A 21,123-nucleotide genomic window follows, 5' to 3' on the forward strand; every position below is an offset into this window, starting at 1 on the left:
TAACAGCTTCACCTCTTCGGTGAAGGCCGTCCACAAGGTTTAGGAGGGTGTCTATGGGAATGTTTGATCATTCTTCCAGAAGAGCATTTGTGAGGTCAGGCGCTGATGTTGGACGAGAAGGCCTGGCTCGCAGTGTGCACTCTAATTCATAATTCAGGTGTTCTATCGGGTTGAGGTCAGAACTCTGTGCAGTCAAGTTCCTCCACCCCAAACGGTGGCCCACTAGAGGACGTCTGGCCCTCAGGGCACCCTCATGAAATCTGTTTCTGATTGGTCAGAAACATTCACACCAGTGGCCTACTGGAGGTAATTTCGTAGGGCTCTGGCGGTGCTTATCGTGTTCCTCCTTGCACAAAAGAGCAGATATTGGTCCTGTTGATGGGTTAAGGACCTTCTACAGCCCTGTCCATCTCATTTAGAGCAACTGCTTGTCTCCCGGAATCTCCTTCATGCTCTTGAGGCTGGGCTGGGAGACACAGCAAACCTTCTGGCTATGGCACGCATTGATGTGCCATCCTGGAGGAGTTGGACTGCCTGTGCAACCGCCCCCTTAATCCATGTGTCCAGCCCCTAATCTATGTTTTGGGTGCTGAATGCATGGATTCCAATGAGGGTTATTTGTTTGGCAATCCAACCCGCCCCCCTGAATGGAGCACTAGCCTCCACTGGGGTCCAGGTATCACCTCATGCTACCAGTAGTGACACTGACTCTAGCCAAATGCAAAGCTAGTGAAAAACAGTCATAAACGATGAGTAGGGAAAAAAAAAATGTCAGTGACCTCCACTTGTAAAACCCTTCCTGTTTTGGAGGTCGCCTCGTTGTTGCCCATCTAGTGCACCTGTTAATCATTTTCAGCTGCTTTGGTGTTAATGAAAAAAATGAACAACCCCCCTCTGCTACTTAACTGACCAGGTCGATATCCCAGGAGTTTCATTGACTTGATGTCATACTCTGATTTAAAAGCGTTCCTTTCATTTTTGTGAGCAGCGTAGATGCAAAAAAAAAGGTCAGCCTTTATAGACAACATTGGACAATATTTGTTAAAATCAATATATTTTATTGGTAAACAAATAGTAAAAAAAAATGCATGTGAAATCATGCGTCAATAAAATCATACATATAGATGCAAATGTTATACATCGCAGCTAATGATATGGTAGGCTATAAACGCATCAACGCGTTTCGCTCGTTCCGCTTCCTCATGACACACGAGAGAACCGACAAAACTCACTACATGAATAGAAAAAAAAATCTTCAGTAAGTTCTCCAATATCTTTTACACATGCACCTATGCCCGATACTTTGTGTATTTTTTTGGGCCATACTTATCTTTCCTTATTTTTTTGGTTATTCTTTTGTTATAACCTATTTTGATAGCTGTGGGCTAATTGGGTAATTGGTCTCATTTTTGCCCTGGTGCCCCACCCAGGGAGCATCCCTTTATGAACGCTCGTCTGTCTAGGCAAGGTGAGAAGGCACATTGTCTCTGGATATTTAGGTAATCATATATTGTTTGACATATATCTGTTGATGTATACAAAATTTAATTTGTTTTTCTATTTATGTAGTGAGTTTTTTTCAGCCCTTCTGAGGAAGCCGACAAGCAAAAACACGTTGATGCACAACAACTTGTTTATATAATAGCCTACAATATCAGCTGCGATATGGAACCTTCGCACTTGTCCATCTGTATGTATGATTTTATTGATGCATGATTCCACATGCATTCTTTACTATTTGTTTACCTGTAAAATATATTGATTTTTACAAATATTGTCCAATGTTGCCTATAAAGTCCGATCTTTTCTCCTTTTTTGAACCCATTTTGTCATTTATACAGATGCGGCACTAGAGTGATCTTTTTGGAATATTGAAATGAGCATATCCTGAGCGCAAAAGAAACCTGTTTAACCACTTAAGGACCGCCTCACGCCGATATATGTCGGCAGAATGCCACGGCTCACCCATGACCTGGTCCTGAGCTCCATGGCCACGGGACCATGGACCCGGCGATCGGGTCACAGAGCTGAAGAACGGGGAGAGGTAAGTGTAAAAAAACCTCTCCCCGTGCTTCCTAGTGAGGCTGTCCCTGATCGTCTCTTCCCTGTCATAGGGAAAGACAATCAGTGATGTCACACGCCAAGCCACGCCCCCCTACAGTAAAAACAAACAAACACATAGGTCACACTTAACCCCTACACTGCCCCTAGTGGTTAACCCCTTCACTTCCAGTGACATTTTTACAGTAATCAATGCATTTTTAATCGCACTGATTACTGTATAAATGACACTGGTCCCAAAAATGTGTCAAAATTGTCCGACGTGTCCGGCATAATGTCACAGTCACATTAAAAATCGCTGATCACCGCCATTACTAATAAAAAAAAATTATTAATAAAAATGCCATAAAACTATGCCCTATTTTGTAAACGCTATAACTTTTGCGCAAACCAATCAATAAAAGCTTATTGCGTTTTACCAAAAATATGTAGAAGAATACGTATCGGCCTAAACTGAGAAAAAAAATGTTTTTTTATATATTTTTTGCGGATATTTATTATAGCAAAAAGTAAAAAATATTGCATTTTTTCAAAATTGTTGCTCTATTTTTGTTTATAGCGCAAAAAATAAAAACCACAGAGGTGATCAAATACCACCAAAAGAAAGCTCTATTTGTGGGAAAAAAAAGGATGTCAATTTTGTTTGGGAGCCACGTCGCACCACCGCGCAATTGTCAGTTAAAGCTACATGGCGCCGAATCGCAAAAAGGGGCCTGGTCCTTTAGCTGCAAATTGGTCCTGGGCTTAAGTGGTTAATGCATCTGGAATTCAATTCGGGTAGCAGGTCTTATTCACAATGGCAACAAGTGCCTTCCACCCTCTGAAAAGTGATGTAAATGGGGGGCACTTTTCAGAGGGCAGTATACAGTGCCTTGCGAAAGTATTCGGCCCCCTTGAACTTTTCAACCTTTTGCCACATTTCAGGCTTCAAACATAAAGATATAAAATTTTTATTTTTTGTGAAGAATCACCAACAAGTGGGACACAATTGTGAAGTGGAACAAAATCTGTTGGATTTTTGAAACTTTTTTAACTAATAAAAAAATGAAAAGTGGGGCGTGCAAAATTATTCGGCCCCCTTGCGTTAATACTTTGTAGAGCCACCTTTTGCTGCGATTACAGCTGCAAGTCTCTTGGGGTATGTCTCTATCAGTTTTGCACATCGAGAGACTGAAATTCTTGCCCATTCTTCCTTGCAAAACAGCTGGAGCTCAGTGAGGTTGGATGGAGAGCGTTTGTGAACAGCAGTTTTCAGCTCTTTCCACAGATTCTCGATTGGATTCAGGTCTGGACTTGGACTTGGCCATTCTAACACCTGGATAGGTTTATTTGTGAACCATTCCTTTGTAGATTTTGCTGTATGTTTGGGATCATTGTCTTGTTGGAAGATAAATCTCCGTCCCAGTTTCAGGTCTTTTGCAGACTCCAACAGGTTTTCATCCAGAATGGTCCTGTATTTGGCTGCATCCATCTTCCCCTCAATTTTAACCATCTTCCCTGTCCCTGCTGAAGAAAAGCAGGCCCAAACCATGATGCTGCCACCACCATGTGTGACAGTGGGGATGGTGTGTTGAGGGTGATGAGCTGTGTTGCTTTTACGCCAAACATATCGTTTTGCGTTGTGGGCAAAAAGTTGGATTTTGGTTTCATCTGACCAGAGCACCTTCTTCCACATGTTTGGTGCGTCTCCCAGGTGGCTTGTGGCAAACTTTAGACGAGACTTTTTATGGATATCTTTGAGAAATGGCTTTCTTCTTGCCCATCTTCCATAAAGGCCAGATTTGTGCAGTGTACGACTGATTGTTGTCCTATGGACAGACTCTCCCACCTCAGCTGTAGTTCTCTGCAGTTCATCCAGAGTGATCATGGGCCTCTTGGCTGCATCTCTGATCAGTCTTCTCCTTGTCTGAGCTGAAAGTTTAGAGGGACGGCCAGGTCTTGGTAGATTTGCAGTGGTCTGATACTCCTTCCATTTCAAAATGATCGCTTGCACAGTGCTCCTTGGGATGTTTAAAGCTTGGGAAATCTTTTTGTATCCAAATCCGGCTTTAAACTTCCCCACAACAGTATTACGGACCTGCCTGGTGTGTTCCTTGGTCTTCATGATGCTCTCTGCGCTTTCAACAGTACCCTGAGACTATCACAGAGCAGGTGCATTTATACAGAGACTTGATTACACACAGGTGGATTCTATTTATCACCATCAGTCATTTAGGACAACATTGGATCATTCAGAGATCCTCGCTGAACTTCTGGAGTGAGTTTGCTGCACTGAAAGTAAAGGGGCTGAATAATTTTGCACGCACCACTTTTCAGTTTTTTATTAGCTAAAAAAGTGTAAAATATCCAATAGATTTCGTTCCACTTCACAATTGTGTCCCACTTGTTGGTGATTCTTCACAAAAAATTAAAATTTTATATCTTTATGTTTTGAAGCCTGAAATGTGGCAAAAGGTTGAAAAGCTCAAGGGGGCCGAATACTTTCGCAAGGCACTGTAGCAGCGGCTGGGATGTGTTCAGGAGGCGATCTTTATGCCTTCTAAATATCTGCTTTTTTTTTTTCAAAGTTGTTATTAACCTCAGACATGACATATGAACAAAGCATATCCCTCTATAGTGTGCATTTGTCTTAATCCCATGCACTAAGTGTAATTTCTGTCTGCTGCTTCTTTCCTCTGCTATTTGCATGAATTACTTTTGACACGTTTTCCTGATACCAAAAGAAAAAATGGTGACAGTGGCGGGACCTCCAGCACACAGCCTGTGATTGACAGCCTCAGATCTGTCTCTGTGAGCTGTGTGAAGGGGGGGGTGGGGTGTCACTTCCCTCCAATCAGCTCTCACTGAGCTCTGCGGTGTGTAACTTCAGCTCTCCGCCCTCTGTTTTCTGTGACCGATCGGACAAGCTTTATTCTGGACTTTGAATGGCTGCAGAGCAAAGAAGACTGCGGATAAACAGGTACAACTTATGTAGGAGGATCTGTTTACTTTCTGTGTATCACCTGAGGCCAGTCACTTCACTGGGTATGTGGAAGGGTTTACAACCACATACATTTTATAATTAAATGCAGCTTTCATCAAGAAACATCAAGCGCAGTCAGAGACTTAGAAGTAGACATGTGCACTGACAAAAAATTCTTTCTTTTTTTGCTTTTTTCGAAAATTCATATTTTCTAATTTTCAAATTTCCAAATTTTTGAATTCCGAATTTCCAAATTTTCGGAATTTGAAAACTCTGAAATTCAGAAAATCGAAAATCTGAAAAAAAGAAAGAAAATCAGTAAAATTCAAAATAATAACCAACTATTAAATTATAGGTATTGGAGTTTCCTTTCAAATTTGGCTGTTTGTGAATAACGAATGCCGCATCTAAACAAATGGAATAGAAGAAATGAATAATAAATAATAATAATAAAAAGGTTTTATTATTATTATTGTTGTTTATTATTATGAGATCGTTACCTTCCATTCGTTTAGATACGGCATTCACTATTTCAGATAAGTAGTTCAAATACATTCACTAACAGACAAATTTGAAAGGAAATTCCAATACCTATAATTTATTATTAGTAAGTTATTATTTCAGATTTTCAGGTTTTAAAATTTTCAGATTTTCATTCTTTTGAATGTTCAGATTTTCATTCTTATTTTTGGATTTTCAAATTTTGTAATTGCCTAATTTTGAATTTTCAAATTTCTTCATTTGGAAAATTTCGAATTTACGAATTTTTTAATTTTCGGAAATTAGAAATTTTGGAAATTTGCTAATTCGAAATTCGTAAATTAACGAATTTGTCAAAATTTGTTGAAAAAAAATAATTCAGAACTAAACTAATTGCACGTGTCTACTTAGAAGGTCCTCAATCATTTTGTACATACTTCTACCATTTTCAGTTCGGTTTATCTCATGCTCCCATCCTATACAAGCAGTAAAACACCAAACAAACAAAAAAAACCCCTAAACGATATTTTTTGTTTTGAGCCATTGAGAAGTGTGTGGAAAATGCAGTTTGCCTGGCTGTGGGTGCTCGAAGGGGAGAATAGGCCCAAACACCAGCATGATACAACAATACTTGAACAAAAATGAGCTGCATGGTCGAGTTGCCAGAGAGAGAAGCCTTTACTCTGCCAATGCCACAAAAAATTGCAGTGAGGCATGTCAGGGTTGTTGGGCATATTGTAACCGGGCGCTTTTATGGCATTGGCACGGTAAAGACTTTTCTGGCAACTCGACCATGCAGATCATTTCTGCTCAAGTATCATATTGTGCTCCTTAAAACAACCACATCGTCTTTTTCTAGAGCAGCCCGTATATTTCTCCTGAGGTTACCTGTGGGGTTTTCTTTGCACTCCAAACAATTCCTCTGGCAAATGTGGCGGCAATCTTTTTTGGTCTACCTGACCTTGTCTTGGTATCAAGAGTTTCCTGAATTTTCCACTTCATGATAAGTGATTGAATAGTACCGACTGGCATATTCAAAGCTTTGGATATCTTATATCCTTTTCCATTACCTTGTTATGCAGGTCTTTGACAGTTCTTTCCTGCTCCCCATGGCTCAGTAGATAGTCTGCTCAGGGCTTTTGTGTGAGAGCTAACAGACTTGAACAGAACAGAAAAGAAGCGCACTCACATAGCCACATCCGTAAATTGAGGGAATGAACAAAAAAAAGGTGTACTATAACAGTAAACCTAGGTCGGACTTTGAAGGCATAGGAAACAATGAAGAGGTATGAAAATAAACACTATTTATTGAAAAATACACAACGTGAATAGAACAGTACAGAAGAATTAAAAATCATGTATATTGATACATGATGTGTAGTGAGCCCTTGTGTATCTACGCGTTTCATCGTTAGGCTTCTTCAGGATACAGTCAAGGTTCTACAGCAAATAAAGGGAACGGACCTCACTGCCTTACAAAGAGATAAGTCTCACTTATAAGTATCCGGAAACTGGTTCAGAGGGTACCATCCCACTGGAAACCGGTTCTACTGCACCACCGTTAGGTGGTGCAGGTCAGGCCAGCCCAATCTGCTAGTGAGAGAAGAGCATAAAAAGCCAGACGGTTCCGGGGACAGGGGCAGAATAATTCACAAAGAGTGGACTTAGTGCCAAAGAGGGGAGCCAAATATGGGCTACAGAACCCACCAATCAATGTGGACACCCACTATCATAAGGTTGTCACCCAGGGGCCCCACATCATTTTCTTAATATAAACATTTTGCTAAACATTGTGGATAATCTCTCAGTCTCATATCTGGACTATTTTCCTGGTGGGTGTCCACATTGATTGGTGGACAATGTGGCCCATATTTGGCTCCCCTCTTTGGCACTGAGTCCACTCTTTGTGCATTATTCTGCCCCTGTAACTGTCTGGCTTTTTATGCTCTTCTCTTACTAGCAGATTGGGCTGGCCTGACCTATCTGTGTATAGATCCTGACGGTGGTGCCGTAGAACCGGTTTCCAGTGGGATGGTACCCTCTGAACCAGTTTCCGGATACTTATAAGTAAGACTTATCTCTTTGTAAGACAGTGAGGTCCGTTCTCTTTATTTGCTATCTGTAGAACCTTGACTGTATCCTGAAGAAGCCTAACGGTGAAACGCGTAGATACACAAGGGCTCACTGCACATTATGTATCAATATACATGATTTTTTTTTTCTGTACTGTTCTATTCATGTTGTGTATTTTGGAATAAATAGTGTTTATTTTCATACCTCTTCGTTGTTTCCTATGCCTTCAAAGTCCACTGTTTACTGTTATAGTAGACCTTTTATTTTTTTTATTCAGCTAACAGATTTATTGACAATTTACATGCAGACATTAATTGCAATTTAAAAAGCCACAGATGTGAGAATTGAACCTTTAATTGCCATTGTCACCTTGTGTGTCTGTACCAAGGCCAAACATTCCAGGGGATGGAAATGCCATTTGTGTGATTTCTGTTATCATTATGATTTAAAAAAAAAAAAAGGAGCCAAACGATTCCGTGATAATAAATGGCTTCATATGATCACTATCCATGCATGATCACTCACATTTTCAATATCCATGCCAAAATTTCATCATTTCTACCAGGAGATGCAAACTTCTGAGCGCAGCTACATGTTCTATACATAAGTCACAGAACGCGTCTTGTAATAAGACTTCACGGGCATTTTCGGTTGTTAATGACTTTAATATTTTGCTTTGCATAGGAACTGATTATTAGCAATAAATACAAGACTGATTCAGGTCTGGCTGATATAAAGTGCTCAGTTGGATGTGGGGGGGGAAATGGCTGACGGATCAGGGAATGCGCGTGAAAAGCTATTGAATAGGGAAGAAATGTTTCAGAGAAGGAAGGAATGCAGCGAGAAAGCGTGTGGGTGGAAGAAAGATGAAAGGGAGGAGATCCTTAGTGCCTCATTTCTTACGAGCATTCTTTATATATTCTCTATGTTATGGCTTTATAGTCTTTTTACATCTATGTCCTGTAACCTGGAAGCCATCTCCATTGACTTGGGCAGAGACAGTACTGATTGCTTGGCACCTGGACTGGGGCCTGGAGAATGAGGGTTCTTACAGACATGTCTTTAGGTGAACCAAACCTAACCTAAAATGTTTCTTAGGTTAACAACAATGCTGAACGTTAGATACCTTGTGGTTCCCGCATAAACATATGCACGCGAATGCACAGGCTCGTCCTCCGGGGATCCTGGCGCCTGATGGCCTTATTGCATGATATGATCACTGGATGGTCTTTCAGCCTCTTCCCTTGTTTTCTGCATTTCTGAAGCCTGCTTGACTCCATTCCTGACTCAACTACATCTGACTCAGGCTGAACATGGTGAACAAGTTATAATTTGGCCTCGCCTACATCATTCAAGAACTTCAACGCGCAGTACCAACTGTGGCATTGGAAGGTCTTCTGTGGATTACCCTTGCCTGTTCTACTGCTCATCCATACCAACCTTGGCCTGGATTTTGACATAGTTTCTGCCTTCTGATTTAGTACTTTGCTGCCAGCACGTTCTCAACCCTTGCCTCAACCCTTTCCTATCTCTGACCTGGACTCATGATTTGGTACCTACTCGCCTGGCTATTACCAAACTCGGCTTGTGATCTGAATCCACACTTCTGCTCATCTGACATCAGTACTTTCAAGCTCAAGTTTACTCGGGCAAACTTCTTATCACCTGTGCCCTTCTGCTGCCCTAGAAGTCCCTGTCTCCACTTCCAGGAGTGCTTGGATGGAAATTGTGCAAGAGCTCACCCTCGTCACCTCGAGTTCCACAGCCTGGGTTAATAACAAAGTGTATGGAGGACCTGTTGGATGCAAGACCTAGGCTGAACATGGAGACCAAGTTATAATTTGGCCTCACCTACATCATTCAAGAACTTCAACGCGCAGTACAGGCTGTGGAATTGGAAGGTCGAATGGCAAGGATTGGATCACAATGTCTGTGTACAAACGGCTGCCCCTGGTCACATCACTACTTTATTCCAGGTCAAACACCCCATGGGGAACTTCTTCTTTCTTCTATGTTTGTTACGGGGTGTGCAGCTAGCTCAGCTTGTCCTTTGGGCGCCCTCTTTCCTTTTTGAAAAAAACAGTCCTCCTTAGCCACACCCCAATGACTTCGCCCTAAATGAGGTTTAGTCATAGAGACATGGATAATCATAGACTAGAGGTCAATGTTAGCATCAGGAGGGGCAGGGCTTAAAGCAACCCTGTGCAAGGCAAAGCAACAGATTTACTTAAAGCTTAACTCCAGGAAAATGAAAGAATCCACCCTTGCAGTGGGGTGCTTTCGCTGGTTATAGCTAGAGAAATTCCAAACTGTGGCCCTTTGCTTGCCTTTATCCAGCCCTACTGACATCAACAAAGGAGGTATAATTCATTCCACTGACCCTAACTTTGGGGCCCTACTCCTCCCACTGATACCAATGAAAGGTCATTATTCCTCCCACTGACACCAACAATGGGGCCCTACTCATCCCACTGATACCAATGATGGGACATTATTCCTCCCACTGACACCAACAATGGGGCCCTACTCCTCCCACTGATACCAATAATGGGGCATTTTTCCTCTAACTTATATCAATTATAGGGTATCTATTCCTCCAACTGATACTAATGGTGGGGTATTATTCCCCTAACTGATACCAATGATGGGGCACTATTCCTCCCACTGATTCCAAGATTGCGGCACTATTCCTCCAACTAATACCAATGATGGGGCACTGTTCTTCCCACTAACACCAATGATGGGGCCCTACTCCCTCCACTGACACCAACAATGAAGCACTATATTTCCTACTTATACCAACAATGTGACACTATTCCTCCCAATGACACCAATGATGGGGCATTATTCCACCTGTCAAAGATGTTGCATTGTTTACGCTCACTGGCCACAGTCTGGCCCCCCTAAAGTCTGAAGGACAGTAAACTTGCCCTTTGTTTAGAAAGTTTGGAGACCCCTGATCTAAGGGATTTCCCAAGAGGCTCTATCACTCATCTGATTCCTCCCTCTGGTCAGGTCCAGTGCTCTCCTCCTCTACCCAAAGTGCCAGTCTGTGGGCAGAGCTTCAGAATCACTGCATACAATACAGGGACATTAATCCTGTATGGTACAATTAAGAGGCTGCAGTGTGACCAGAGCCAGCTGCGGGGGACACTTGGAGCAAGGAGTAAGATAATTATTACTCTTTAATCGTCTTTCATGAGACCAAATGAGCAATTGACCCTGGAAGTGTAGGGGGCTCCACTGCAAAGGTGGATTTTTTAAGTTTCCTTTAGTTGGGCTTTACCGTCTCTCCTGCCTAGCAGTCAATATTCACCTTCCCTTCCCTTCCCTCACCTCCTTTCAGCTTCTGGAGCAAAGAGAGGAAACCCTGGGTACGCTCCAAATTGTTCCTGGTGACCGAATGAAATTATGGTGAAGACCAACTATATGCTGCTGGGGATGGAGCAAAATAAGTGAACCTGTCTCTTTGCCCGACATGGACAGAGCAAAGTTGGCAGGAGCATGTAACGCTCAAGTTCCATGCCTCATTTCAGCAATCTGGTTTAGGCGGTGATGCATTCTCCCTGGTCTGTCTGTCTGTCCACCTGATGTGGCCAGGTCTCTGGGTGGAGACATGTGCATGACGAAAAAATTTTTTTTTCGATTCGGTAATCTAGTTATTTCATTTGGTTAAATTCGGTTGATTCGTTCAATTCATATTCGGCATTCGTTTTATGTCTGTTTCAAATTTTCTAAATTTACAGATTTTTATCGATTCGAAACGTTCAAATCGATACATTTTAAAATGGTCCAATAGAAAACTTTCGATTTTTTTTTTTTTTTTCGGTTCCAATGTGGCCAAACAAAAGAAAAATCCTCCTCAAACGATTACAATGACTTTTTAAAGTGGTTGTAAACCCTTACAACACACTTTGACCTACAGGTAAGCCTAGATTAAGGCTTACCTGTAGGTCCAAGAAATATCTCCTAAACCTACACGGTTTAGGAGATATTTGCCGAAAGACAGGCACAGCGGTCTACGGCGCATGCGCCGTAGACAGCGGCACGCAGGCGCACTGAGCGCGCCACAGTCAACGGCGATATGCCGTAAGTGGCGGCTCCTGTGCGCATGCGCGGGAGTGACGTCATCGCGGCTTCGCCAAATGACAGCGGTGGAGCAGCGAGACCCACCGAGAAGATGGATGCGCCGGACTACAGGGGACAGCGGTGACTAAGCTGGCTCCTGTGTCAGGTAAGTGACACATAATGGACTACTATGCGATGTGATGCGATGCATAGTAGTCCATTATGCTTTACCTTTGCAGGGAATCAAAGAGGAAGTAACACCCATCAGGGTTTACTTCCTCTTTAAATCACCTTTGGCTTAACAAAAAACTGCATTATTTTGAAATAGTGCTCTAATAACACACACAGTCTTTGATTTCATAAATATTTGTACAGTTAAGCCGCGCACACACGATCGAAATTTCCCGACGGAAAATGTTCGACGGGAGATATTAAATGTTTCCTCTTTGTTTTAGATACACTTTCAGTTTTGGGTAGAGCGTTAAAATGTTTACCCTTCCAACATTTTTTTTTTTTTTTATTTTGGATAGAGGAGAAGAATTGGAATAGGATTGGAATTGGATTTCCCGACGGAAAATGTTCGATGGGAGCTTTTTGTCAGAAATTCCGACCATGTGTAGGCTCCTTCGGACATTTTCCATAGTAATTTCCGTCACACACAATTTGAGATCTGGATCTCAAATTTTCCAACAACAAAATCCGTTGTCGGAAATTCCGATAGTGTGTACACAATTCCAACGCACAAAAGTTCACGCGTGCTTGATATCAAGCAGAAGAGACGCACTGGCTATTGAACTTAATTTTTCTCGGCTCGTCAAACATCTTGTACGAAACCGCGTTCTCACGTTCGGAAAGTTTGGGCCAACATTTGTGTGACCGTGTGTATGCAAGACAAGTTTGAGCCAACATCCGTCGGAAATAAATCCACGGTTTTGTTGTCGGAATGTCTGATCGTGTGTACGCGGCATTAGAGTTCGACTGGAGTTCGATGTAAAATTTTATTTGAATTTCAGTCTGAATTTCCACAAATTCAGACGAATTTCGTTTAGGTAAAATTTGTCTATATTGTAATTCGGGTATTCGGATATATCCGAATAACGAAAAAAATTGTCCGAATATTAATTCGGATCTAAACGAACCGCACATGTCTAGTGGAGACCAAGCCTGATTTAAGCCAGTCAAGCCTGCAGTCTCATGCTTGTGACAGCATTTGTTGTAACACATGCTCCAAGTTCCCTGTTTGTCTTCCCTGCTCTGCTGTTTGGATTCCCCTGTTTATGACCTTGGATTGGAACTTGGACTACTCTCTGAACTCTGCCTGACTTTTTGACTATGGATTTCACCCTGACTATTCTGAACCTTGCCTGTCTTGTACCTGGACTGTCACTGAACCTCTCTGTCAACTGCAAGTACCTGTTGGCTGTGCTCTGTTCCCAGTGTGATGGCCAGGCACTATAACATTGTGTATAAGTCCTCGGGTCAACTGAGTACCAGTAGGCCTGTTTGCCTTATGGGAAAGGGGGCTGCTATGGGTGAAGAACGCAGAAGCTAGTGTCTGACCACCTGCGGTAGGGGTAAGCATGACAAAAGTTTCCTTTAATCTCAACGTGTGCAGAAGTCGAGGCTTCATGTACAGCTTGGGGGCTAAGGTCCCGGGGGGGGGGGGGGGGGGGGCTCTACAGGAATCAATGTGAAGACTATTATAGATGGTTGCAACCACACACAGTGCATCCACTTCAGAACTGTCGTCACCTTAAAAACCTTTAAGGCCTAGTTAGGTTCTCTTTAAACTTCTGCATTATCAAATGCCATTCATGCACCATACAGTCTGCATTTACCTGCATATGGTAAACATGCTGCAATTCACACGCACAGTGCAGGACAGCACAGTGCATTCCGCCATGCACAGTCTACATGGACCAGGGCTCCTGTGCATGCCCAGAAGGTGCATACCGTAAAGGTGAAGGCTGTTTTTTTGTAAGTGCTTACATAGTCTATGGCAGCCATTCTCAACCAGGGTTCCTTCAGAGGTGGCTAGGGGTTCCTTGAGCTGTGGCTGATTTACCTCTTGTGTGATGGTGCCTACATAGATCTGAGAAAATGCCACGTGAAGGAGCCAGTGGTATGACACCAATGATCTTTATAACTCTCGGTAAGGGGGCCATTCTTACCACCACTGTAAAAAAGGGCATTCTTCTCACTGAACACCAAAGTAAGGGGCATTGTTCCCACTGACCCCCAATGGGTTTTATCAGGGGTTCCCCCGAGACATGAAAATGATTTTAAGGGTTCCCCTGGGGTAAAAAGGTTGAGAAAGACTGGTCTATGGTGTCATGTTGCATGGGAATTAAAGTGTACCTGTAAAGACACATCTATTTCAAGAGCCCTTAGGAGGGCCCTTTAAAAAAAAGAATTGTAGAATGAGTGTAGCTTTAGGCTGGCCATACACATGGAGAGTTTTTTTTTATATATATTTTAATTTTCAGAGTGTTTGTTCACATTTTTGATGGTTACTGGCTGGGACAAGGGGTGGGCATGAAGGACAGCTGCCCAGTGCTCACTGGTAAGGAGTGCGCCTCTTCACCACATGCAATCACTAGATCAGTGGCTAGCAAACCAGCAGGGCGCAGATCCATGTTTACTCTGACAGTTACTGATGCTACACATGCTTCAACCCCATCTGCCCACAGCTGACATAGAAAGCACACCAGGCATATGCAAGTACCTTCTATTTGCTAGAAAGCAAGCAATTGGCCAAAGGTGAAGCGAACTCTCCAGGGCAACCATGGACAGCCGGTGCAAAGGGGGCTGAGAATGGGCACAGGGTGGTACACCCCTTCTACTGCATGTATTAGCAGCACTGTAAGGGGCGCAGTTCCACATCCTTGCTCTGGGTACTAAACAAACCTGTCCAGGTAATGGTTACTGGGTTCAAATTGAAGATCATTTTTGACTGTTGTGACAAGAAAATTCAAAGGAGAAGGATGAAATTAACTAAATTGTATCTGTGAATGTGTTGTTTTTTTTATGTAGATACCGTAATGTCTGTATTCTAAGTACAAATATAGTGCCAATAGTGACACCAATCAGTGCCCACCATTGGCAGCAATCAGTGCCCACCACTGCCCACAAGTGCCACCAATCAGTGCCCGCGAGCGATGACAGTCAGTGCTGGCTATCAGTGCAGCCTAAAAGTGCTGCCCATTACTGCTGTCGATCAATGGCCATCAGTGTCGTCCATCAGTGCCACCCATCAATGCCCATCAGTACCGCCTATCCGTGCTGCCTATCAGTGCCACCTAACAGTGCCCATAAGTGCCGTCAATCAATGCTCATCAGTGCCACATATCAGTGCCACCTATCAGTGCAAATAAGAGCGGCATATTAGTCCCTCCTCTTAAGTGCCACCTAATCAGTGCCCACCAGTTCAGCCTATCAGTGCCCATCAGTGCCGCCCCATCAGCGCACATCAGTGAAGGAGAAAAATTACTTAGTTACAAAATTGACCAAAACTATGTAAAAAAAAAATTTTTTTTCAACATTTTTTTTTTTTAGTAAATAATAAAAAACCCAGCAGTGATTAAATACCACCAAAAGAAAGCTCTATTTGTGTGAAGAAAATGATAAAAAATGTGTTTGGGTACAGTGTAGCAATTGTCATTCAAAGTGCGAAAGCGCTAAAAGCTGAAAAATGGCCTGGGCAGGAAGGGCGTATAAGTGCCCCGGTATTGAACTGGTTAATATATCTGCGGTTTTATTCAAAGAGCGGGTCCGGATGGAATTGTAATGATTTTCAAGCTACATTAGTTGACTTAAAGTGATACTAAACACACACAAATGAACTTACATTGACCCTTCTCTTTATGTATGGTGGATGATGTCACTAATTATTTTAATTTAAAAAAAAAAATCCAAGTACCTTTTTTCCTAATGGATATCCAGCTGTCACATGACCCGGCTCTCTCCCAGCCTGTCTGCAGGGAAACGTGAGCAGGAGGAGCTTCTAGTCCTCTGCTGCCGGTCACATGTTAACAAAAATAAAAAATAAAAAACAGCCTTTGGACTACAGTGTAAAAATAAATAAATAATATCAATAAACTGTTTTAAATTTTCATACAAATATATATTAGAAATTCAATCTTTATTATTTTTCAGTGTGGGCAGATTTCTGCCATTTACGGGCTGTGTCACACCCCCTCCAGCCCTGTGTCTTAGAATAATAGGGAGGTGAAGCCTCCGTCAATCAAGTTTGTAATATCGCTACCCCCCCCCCCATTGTGTTTAGCTGGTTAGTGGGCATGGAGGAGGAGGGAGGAAGTGAGAAGGTCATTTACCCCTCTTTATACGCCCACGTGTGACTCTATAGTCACATGGGCTGCTCAGATGCATACCTCCCAACTTGCTGATATGGGAATGAGGGATGCCTATTATCAAAAGGTATGTGGGCATAGGACACGCCCCCCTGCCAGCCCTTTTTACTACTATTATTCCTTTATACAGTGGAACCTTGGATTACGAGCATAATCCATTCCAGGAGAATGCTTGTAATCCAAAGCACTCGCATATCAAAGCAAATTTCCCTATAGAAGTCAATGAAAATGAAGATAATTCGTTCCGCATTTACTTCTATTACATGCAATACCGCATGTGGCCAGAGGTGGAGGGGGGCACCAGAGAGCCTCGGAAATACTCAGGGACAGCTGGGAAAGCCTCGGAAACACTTGGGAACAGAGTATTTCCGAGTCATTACGAGTATTTCCGAACGGCTCCGAACTTTTCCTAGTGCCCCCCGGCGCCCCCTGCACCTCTGGCCAAACGCGGTACTGCACCGCCCATTCGCTTGAATTCTGCTCGTTTTGTGCGACAACACTCGCAAACGGAGTCAGAATTAAAATAAATAAATAAATTTGCTCGTCTTTCAAAACGCTCATTAACCGCGTTACTCGTAAACCGAGGTTCCACTGTACTGGCTTTTTAGAATTTGCAAATGCAGCAAATTTATAAATTGGATGAAAGATTTAGCACAGAAACACTTTACGAAAGATAAATAGTGCATTTTATATACAACTATATATAGACCAAAATAAGGGACAAATGAAGATGGACTTTTTTTTTTTTTTCAAAAATGAGGGACAGTCCCTCAAAATCAGGGACAGTTGGGAGCCATGCAGAAGTGATAGGGAGGAAAGTGCTCGGCATAGAAAGTCACTGAAAACTGAGCATGTGCAGAGTTGCCTCCACAGCTGCAAATTCCCTAGCTGGGTTGGGGACATGGACAGAAGGGGGAGATAGAAAGCAGCAGGATCAACCAGGTTTTTTTTAGCAGAATACAGAAAAGGAATCCCATAGTGAGTGAGTGTGTATGAACAGCATGGAATACACCATTTATTGATCGTTTTTTAATGATGTGGGTTTAATGACACTATAAAGTGATATGCTCTGACAATTTTTCAGAATTTCCCGTAGGAATGATCAAACTAAATTCTATCGGTGTATGGCCAGCGTAAAGAAGTGACCTGTCAACTCTGCAACTCTCAAGTCTGCTATTGTCAGCTTCTATTTTTCATTTCTGATAGCTCTTCACGCCGGCCAATCGGTGTGTGGGCCTTCACGTCGAGTGGCCTCATTCATGTGGCCCTGTGTAAACCACTTACCATGCTCCCTGCGTACCCCCCCCCCCCCCGGCATGTTTGCTAGCGGTTACCGGAGAGCTCCCGGTGCCTACTAGCAATCGGGAGCTTTACCGATCATGTGACTGCCGTGACCATAGGTGTGTGCAGACTATTGCATTAGGGCGTGCACCCCAAAGCTCAAACACACACATGCATACCTCCCAACATTTTGAGATGGGAATGAGGGACATCTACTTGCAAACGTATGTAGGCATAAGACACGCCCCCTGACACACCCCCTTGAAGGAGAATTAACCCGAAAAAAGGTTAAATAAATCCACAAGGATTTTTCTTTTTTTTTTTGCCACTCCTATTCCTTTATATTGGCTTTTAAATTTTACAAATGCAGCGATTTAGAATTTGGATGAAAGGTTTAGCGCTGGGAAATACCTTTTGAAAGATAAAAAGTGCATTTTGTATACAACTATATGGATCAGACCAAAATGAGGGACAAATGAGGGAGGGAAAAAGGGACAGAGGGACATTGCTCCAAATCAGGGACAGTCCCTCTAAATCAGGGACAGTTGGGAGCTATGCACATGCCTTACTCTGCAGCCTCAGCTGCACTGGACAGTGAACGAATGGGAAGAGCACTGTGCTTGAGCGGCTTCCTGTTCATTCACAAACAGAAGCATAATAAACACAGTTTACTATGCTTCGGTTATGAATGAACCCAGTGAGTGGGTGTGTTCACTGTGTTCATTTAGAAAAAGAACTGGCCGGTAAATTACATATTGGCCAGCCCCTTCCCCTACTCTCCATCCTGAAAACATCCCCCACAGCAGTCAAGGGGAGAGGAGAGGAGGGAAACCAGCAACATTGTGGGGGGTGGGGGGGAGTGGCATCACGGGTGGAAGCCTGGGCAGTAGGGGGAGTTGGAACCACACAGATTTATTAGGGTGTGCCCAGGCACAACTGGCACAACTATGGCTGTGACAGCCAGTCACATGACCCAAATGCCCGCCTCCACCTCTCAGCTTTTAAGACCCTTAAAGGGCTGGGAGGTGGGCAGTGGGAAGGGGTTAAAGTCCCTTGAAGGCAGACAGCCAGTCACATGACCCAAATGCCCGCCTCTCGGCTTTTAGAACCCTTAAAGGGCTGGGAGGTGGTCAACGGGAAGAGCTTAAAGTCCCTTGATGGCAGACAGCCAATCACATGACCCAAATGCCCGCCTCCGCCTTCTTGGCTTTTAGAACCCTTAAAGGACTGGGAGGTGGTCAACGGGAAGAGCTTAAAGTCCCTTGATGGCAGACAGCCAATCACATGACCCAAATGCCCGCCTCCGCCTTCTTGGCTTTTAGAACCCTTAAAGGACTGGGAGGTGGTCAACGGGAAGAGCTTAAAGTCCCTTGAAGGCAGACAGCCAGTCACATGACCCAAAAGTCCGCCTCTGCCTTTCGGATTTTATAACCCTTAAAGGACTGGGAGGTGGTCAACGGGAAGAGCTTAAAGTCCCTTGAAGGCAGACAGCCAGTCACATGACCCAAATGCCCGCCTCTGCCTTCTCGGCTTTTAGAACCCTTAAAGGGCTGGGAGGTGGTCAACGGGAAGAGCTTAAAGTCCCTTGAAGGCAGACAGCCAGTCACATGACCCAAATGCCCGCCTCTGCCTTCTCGGCTTTTAGAACCCTTAAAGTGCTGGGAGGTGGTCAGCGGGAAAGGGGTTAAAGTCCCCTTGAAGGCAGTTGAAGCAGAATATGAAGCTGGTCACACAGATTATCTAATCATTCCAACAAAAAGACCCTTGTGTGATCCTTACGTCACCTGGCATCCCCATGGAGCATTAACACTTGGTGTTGTGTATGTGGAAATAAATAGTGAATTTGTAAAAAAAAAAGAAATATGGCGACATCAGATGCCCTACAGCAGTGAATGTCCTCTGTTCACGTCACACATGGTAAGATAAAGTGAACTCTTCCTGTGTATAACCAGCCTAAATCCTGGAGGAGGTCTTTTACAAACCCATCTCTCCCTCCCCCCACCAAGATTTTATCATGTAAGGCTCAGAACTAAAAATGTATCATGACCCATTGGAAACCAGCTGGGCCTAATAGTGTTGGCCTTGGCTAAGCCCTGGGTTTTCAAAGTACTTGAGGAGTTAGTTGCATTTTACTTGAAAGTGCGACCCTTCTTGGATACATGATGGTTTGAGTAATTAGTGCAGATCAATACACATTGCCAGGTGCCTATGACGGGCACTAGGGCCAGTTAGTCTATAACCCCCACAAGATCAGGTACGTGGGGAAGTCTTCTCTTCCAGTGACAACCTATGGCCACCATGGGGGGGGGATGCCGAGGACAGCTAGCTTTCTTTAGGATTATTCTTTAGGTTTCTGAGCTCCAGCTCCAACTGTCGGACGTGGAGGTCCCTCTGAGCCAGATGCTCCTTCAGACGTCGGATCTCATCCTGCTGCCGGTAGAACATGCGCAGAAGCTACAGGGGAACAGGTAAGTGAGCAGGTGAAGGGTACAGTATAAGCATACAGCAGAATAGACACATGCAGAGTAGAGATTGTGAGTAGTATAGAGGTCACATGATTCTTTATGTACAAACAAGATTAATTTGTAGTGCGTTTGTGCTCAGTCGTGGGTGTCCTTGGCCTGCAGAGCAGAATGGGCCTTGGTACCAAAAGCAGAAGTATATAGTAGCCCCCACAGATATAGGTATGTACATTATGGGACTTTATGGTTACTTAAAAAAATCTCAGTCCAGTCATTCTCAACCAGGGTTCCATAGAACCCTAGGAGTCCTCCAGAGGTTTTTAGGGGTTCCCTGAGCTGTGGCTGATTGACTTTCTGTTTGATGGTGCCAGCATAGTCCTGTGCCCAATGCCAATTGGTAGAGCCAGCAACCTGACACTAATGATCCTATTTGTTGTCTGTAAAGGTGGCATTCTGACCACCACTGTAGGGGGGGACGTTCTTCCTACCGACCACCAATATAAGAGGAGTTTTTCCAATTGACTGCTGATGAATTGGTTTTAGTTCCCCGAGACCTGAAAATTATTTGTGGGGTTCCTCTGAGGTAAAAAGTTTGTTGGCAGGTGCAGTCTGTATTTTTCACTGCAGGTGGCGCTTGTCTGCAGCGACAGTATAGTTGTGGGAGGAAGTCAGGGGGAACTTGGTCCCTCTATGATTTCCTTGGTCACAAGGGAGGCGCTATCCGATTGGACGAGGACGCCCCATGTGACTCTGGTTTGCCATCTTGGGTCAGACAGACTCAGGTTCCTGGGCTTGGTGCACTTTATGCAAGGGGCTAGCATTGGGAAAGGTCCCCCCCTCATCAGGGACAGTGCTTAGAGAAAGGTTCCTGAGGAATAGGGACAGTGCAGAGACTGCATCTACCTTTTCTAGGAAACCTTCCCCTTTTTGGTGTGGACCAACCAGGCCGCATTTCTATCCTCATGTCAGACGCTGTCAGCATCCTCCATTCTTCAAACTGCTGTTCCACTGCTCGCAGAGTTTTAAGTGGCCTAGCTGGGTGTGCTTTCCAGCTGGGCTTGTGTGTTTTGCTGAACTTTTTTCTTGTCCCAGCACTGCCAGCATTTACTATATTCGGGTGGAGCTTTGGGTGTACTGGGACTAAGCCATAGACCCAATGACCCATGGGCCATATTGGCATAGAGGTAGAGCTCATCGCTCCTTGATTAAAAATGTTGGTGTCCTCTAACATTAGTGGGCATTGAAGTGGCCAATTATATTGGTGGTTAGTGGAAAATTGCCCCCTTGCCTTGATGGTCAGTGTATGTGGGGGGTTCACTTTGCTCATCGCTCAAGGAAGCCCTAGCTTTAGCTCTTCCTAACAGTG

General features: G+C 43.7%; 2 protein-coding genes across 2 annotated transcripts in view; both read right to left on the minus strand.

Annotated features, from left to right (window-relative positions):
* PAQR5 (progestin and adipoQ receptor family member 5) overlaps nt 1-21,123 on the minus strand; it is a 617,270-nt gene that overhangs the window by 470,435 nt on the left and 125,712 nt on the right. The window lies entirely within an intron of this gene.
* The window catches only part of CORO2B (coronin 2B), a 137,470-nt gene continuing 124,567 nt past the window's right edge, over nt 8,221-21,123 (minus strand). Inside the window, exon 12 of the mRNA XM_077470402.1 lies at nt 8,221-19,749. Within this exon, the coding sequence (XP_077326528.1) occupies nt 19,618-19,749 (132 nt within the window). The 3' untranslated portion in view covers nt 8,221-19,617. The remainder of the gene's footprint in view (nt 19,750-21,123) is intronic.

The sequence above is a fragment of the Lithobates pipiens genome, unplaced genomic scaffold (genome assembly GCF_037356315.1).
Source record: "Lithobates pipiens isolate NorthernLeopardFrog02 unplaced genomic scaffold, aLitPip1_a1.2 Scaffold_8, whole genome shotgun sequence".
NCBI lineage: Eukaryota > Metazoa > Chordata > Amphibia > Anura > Ranidae > Lithobates > Lithobates pipiens.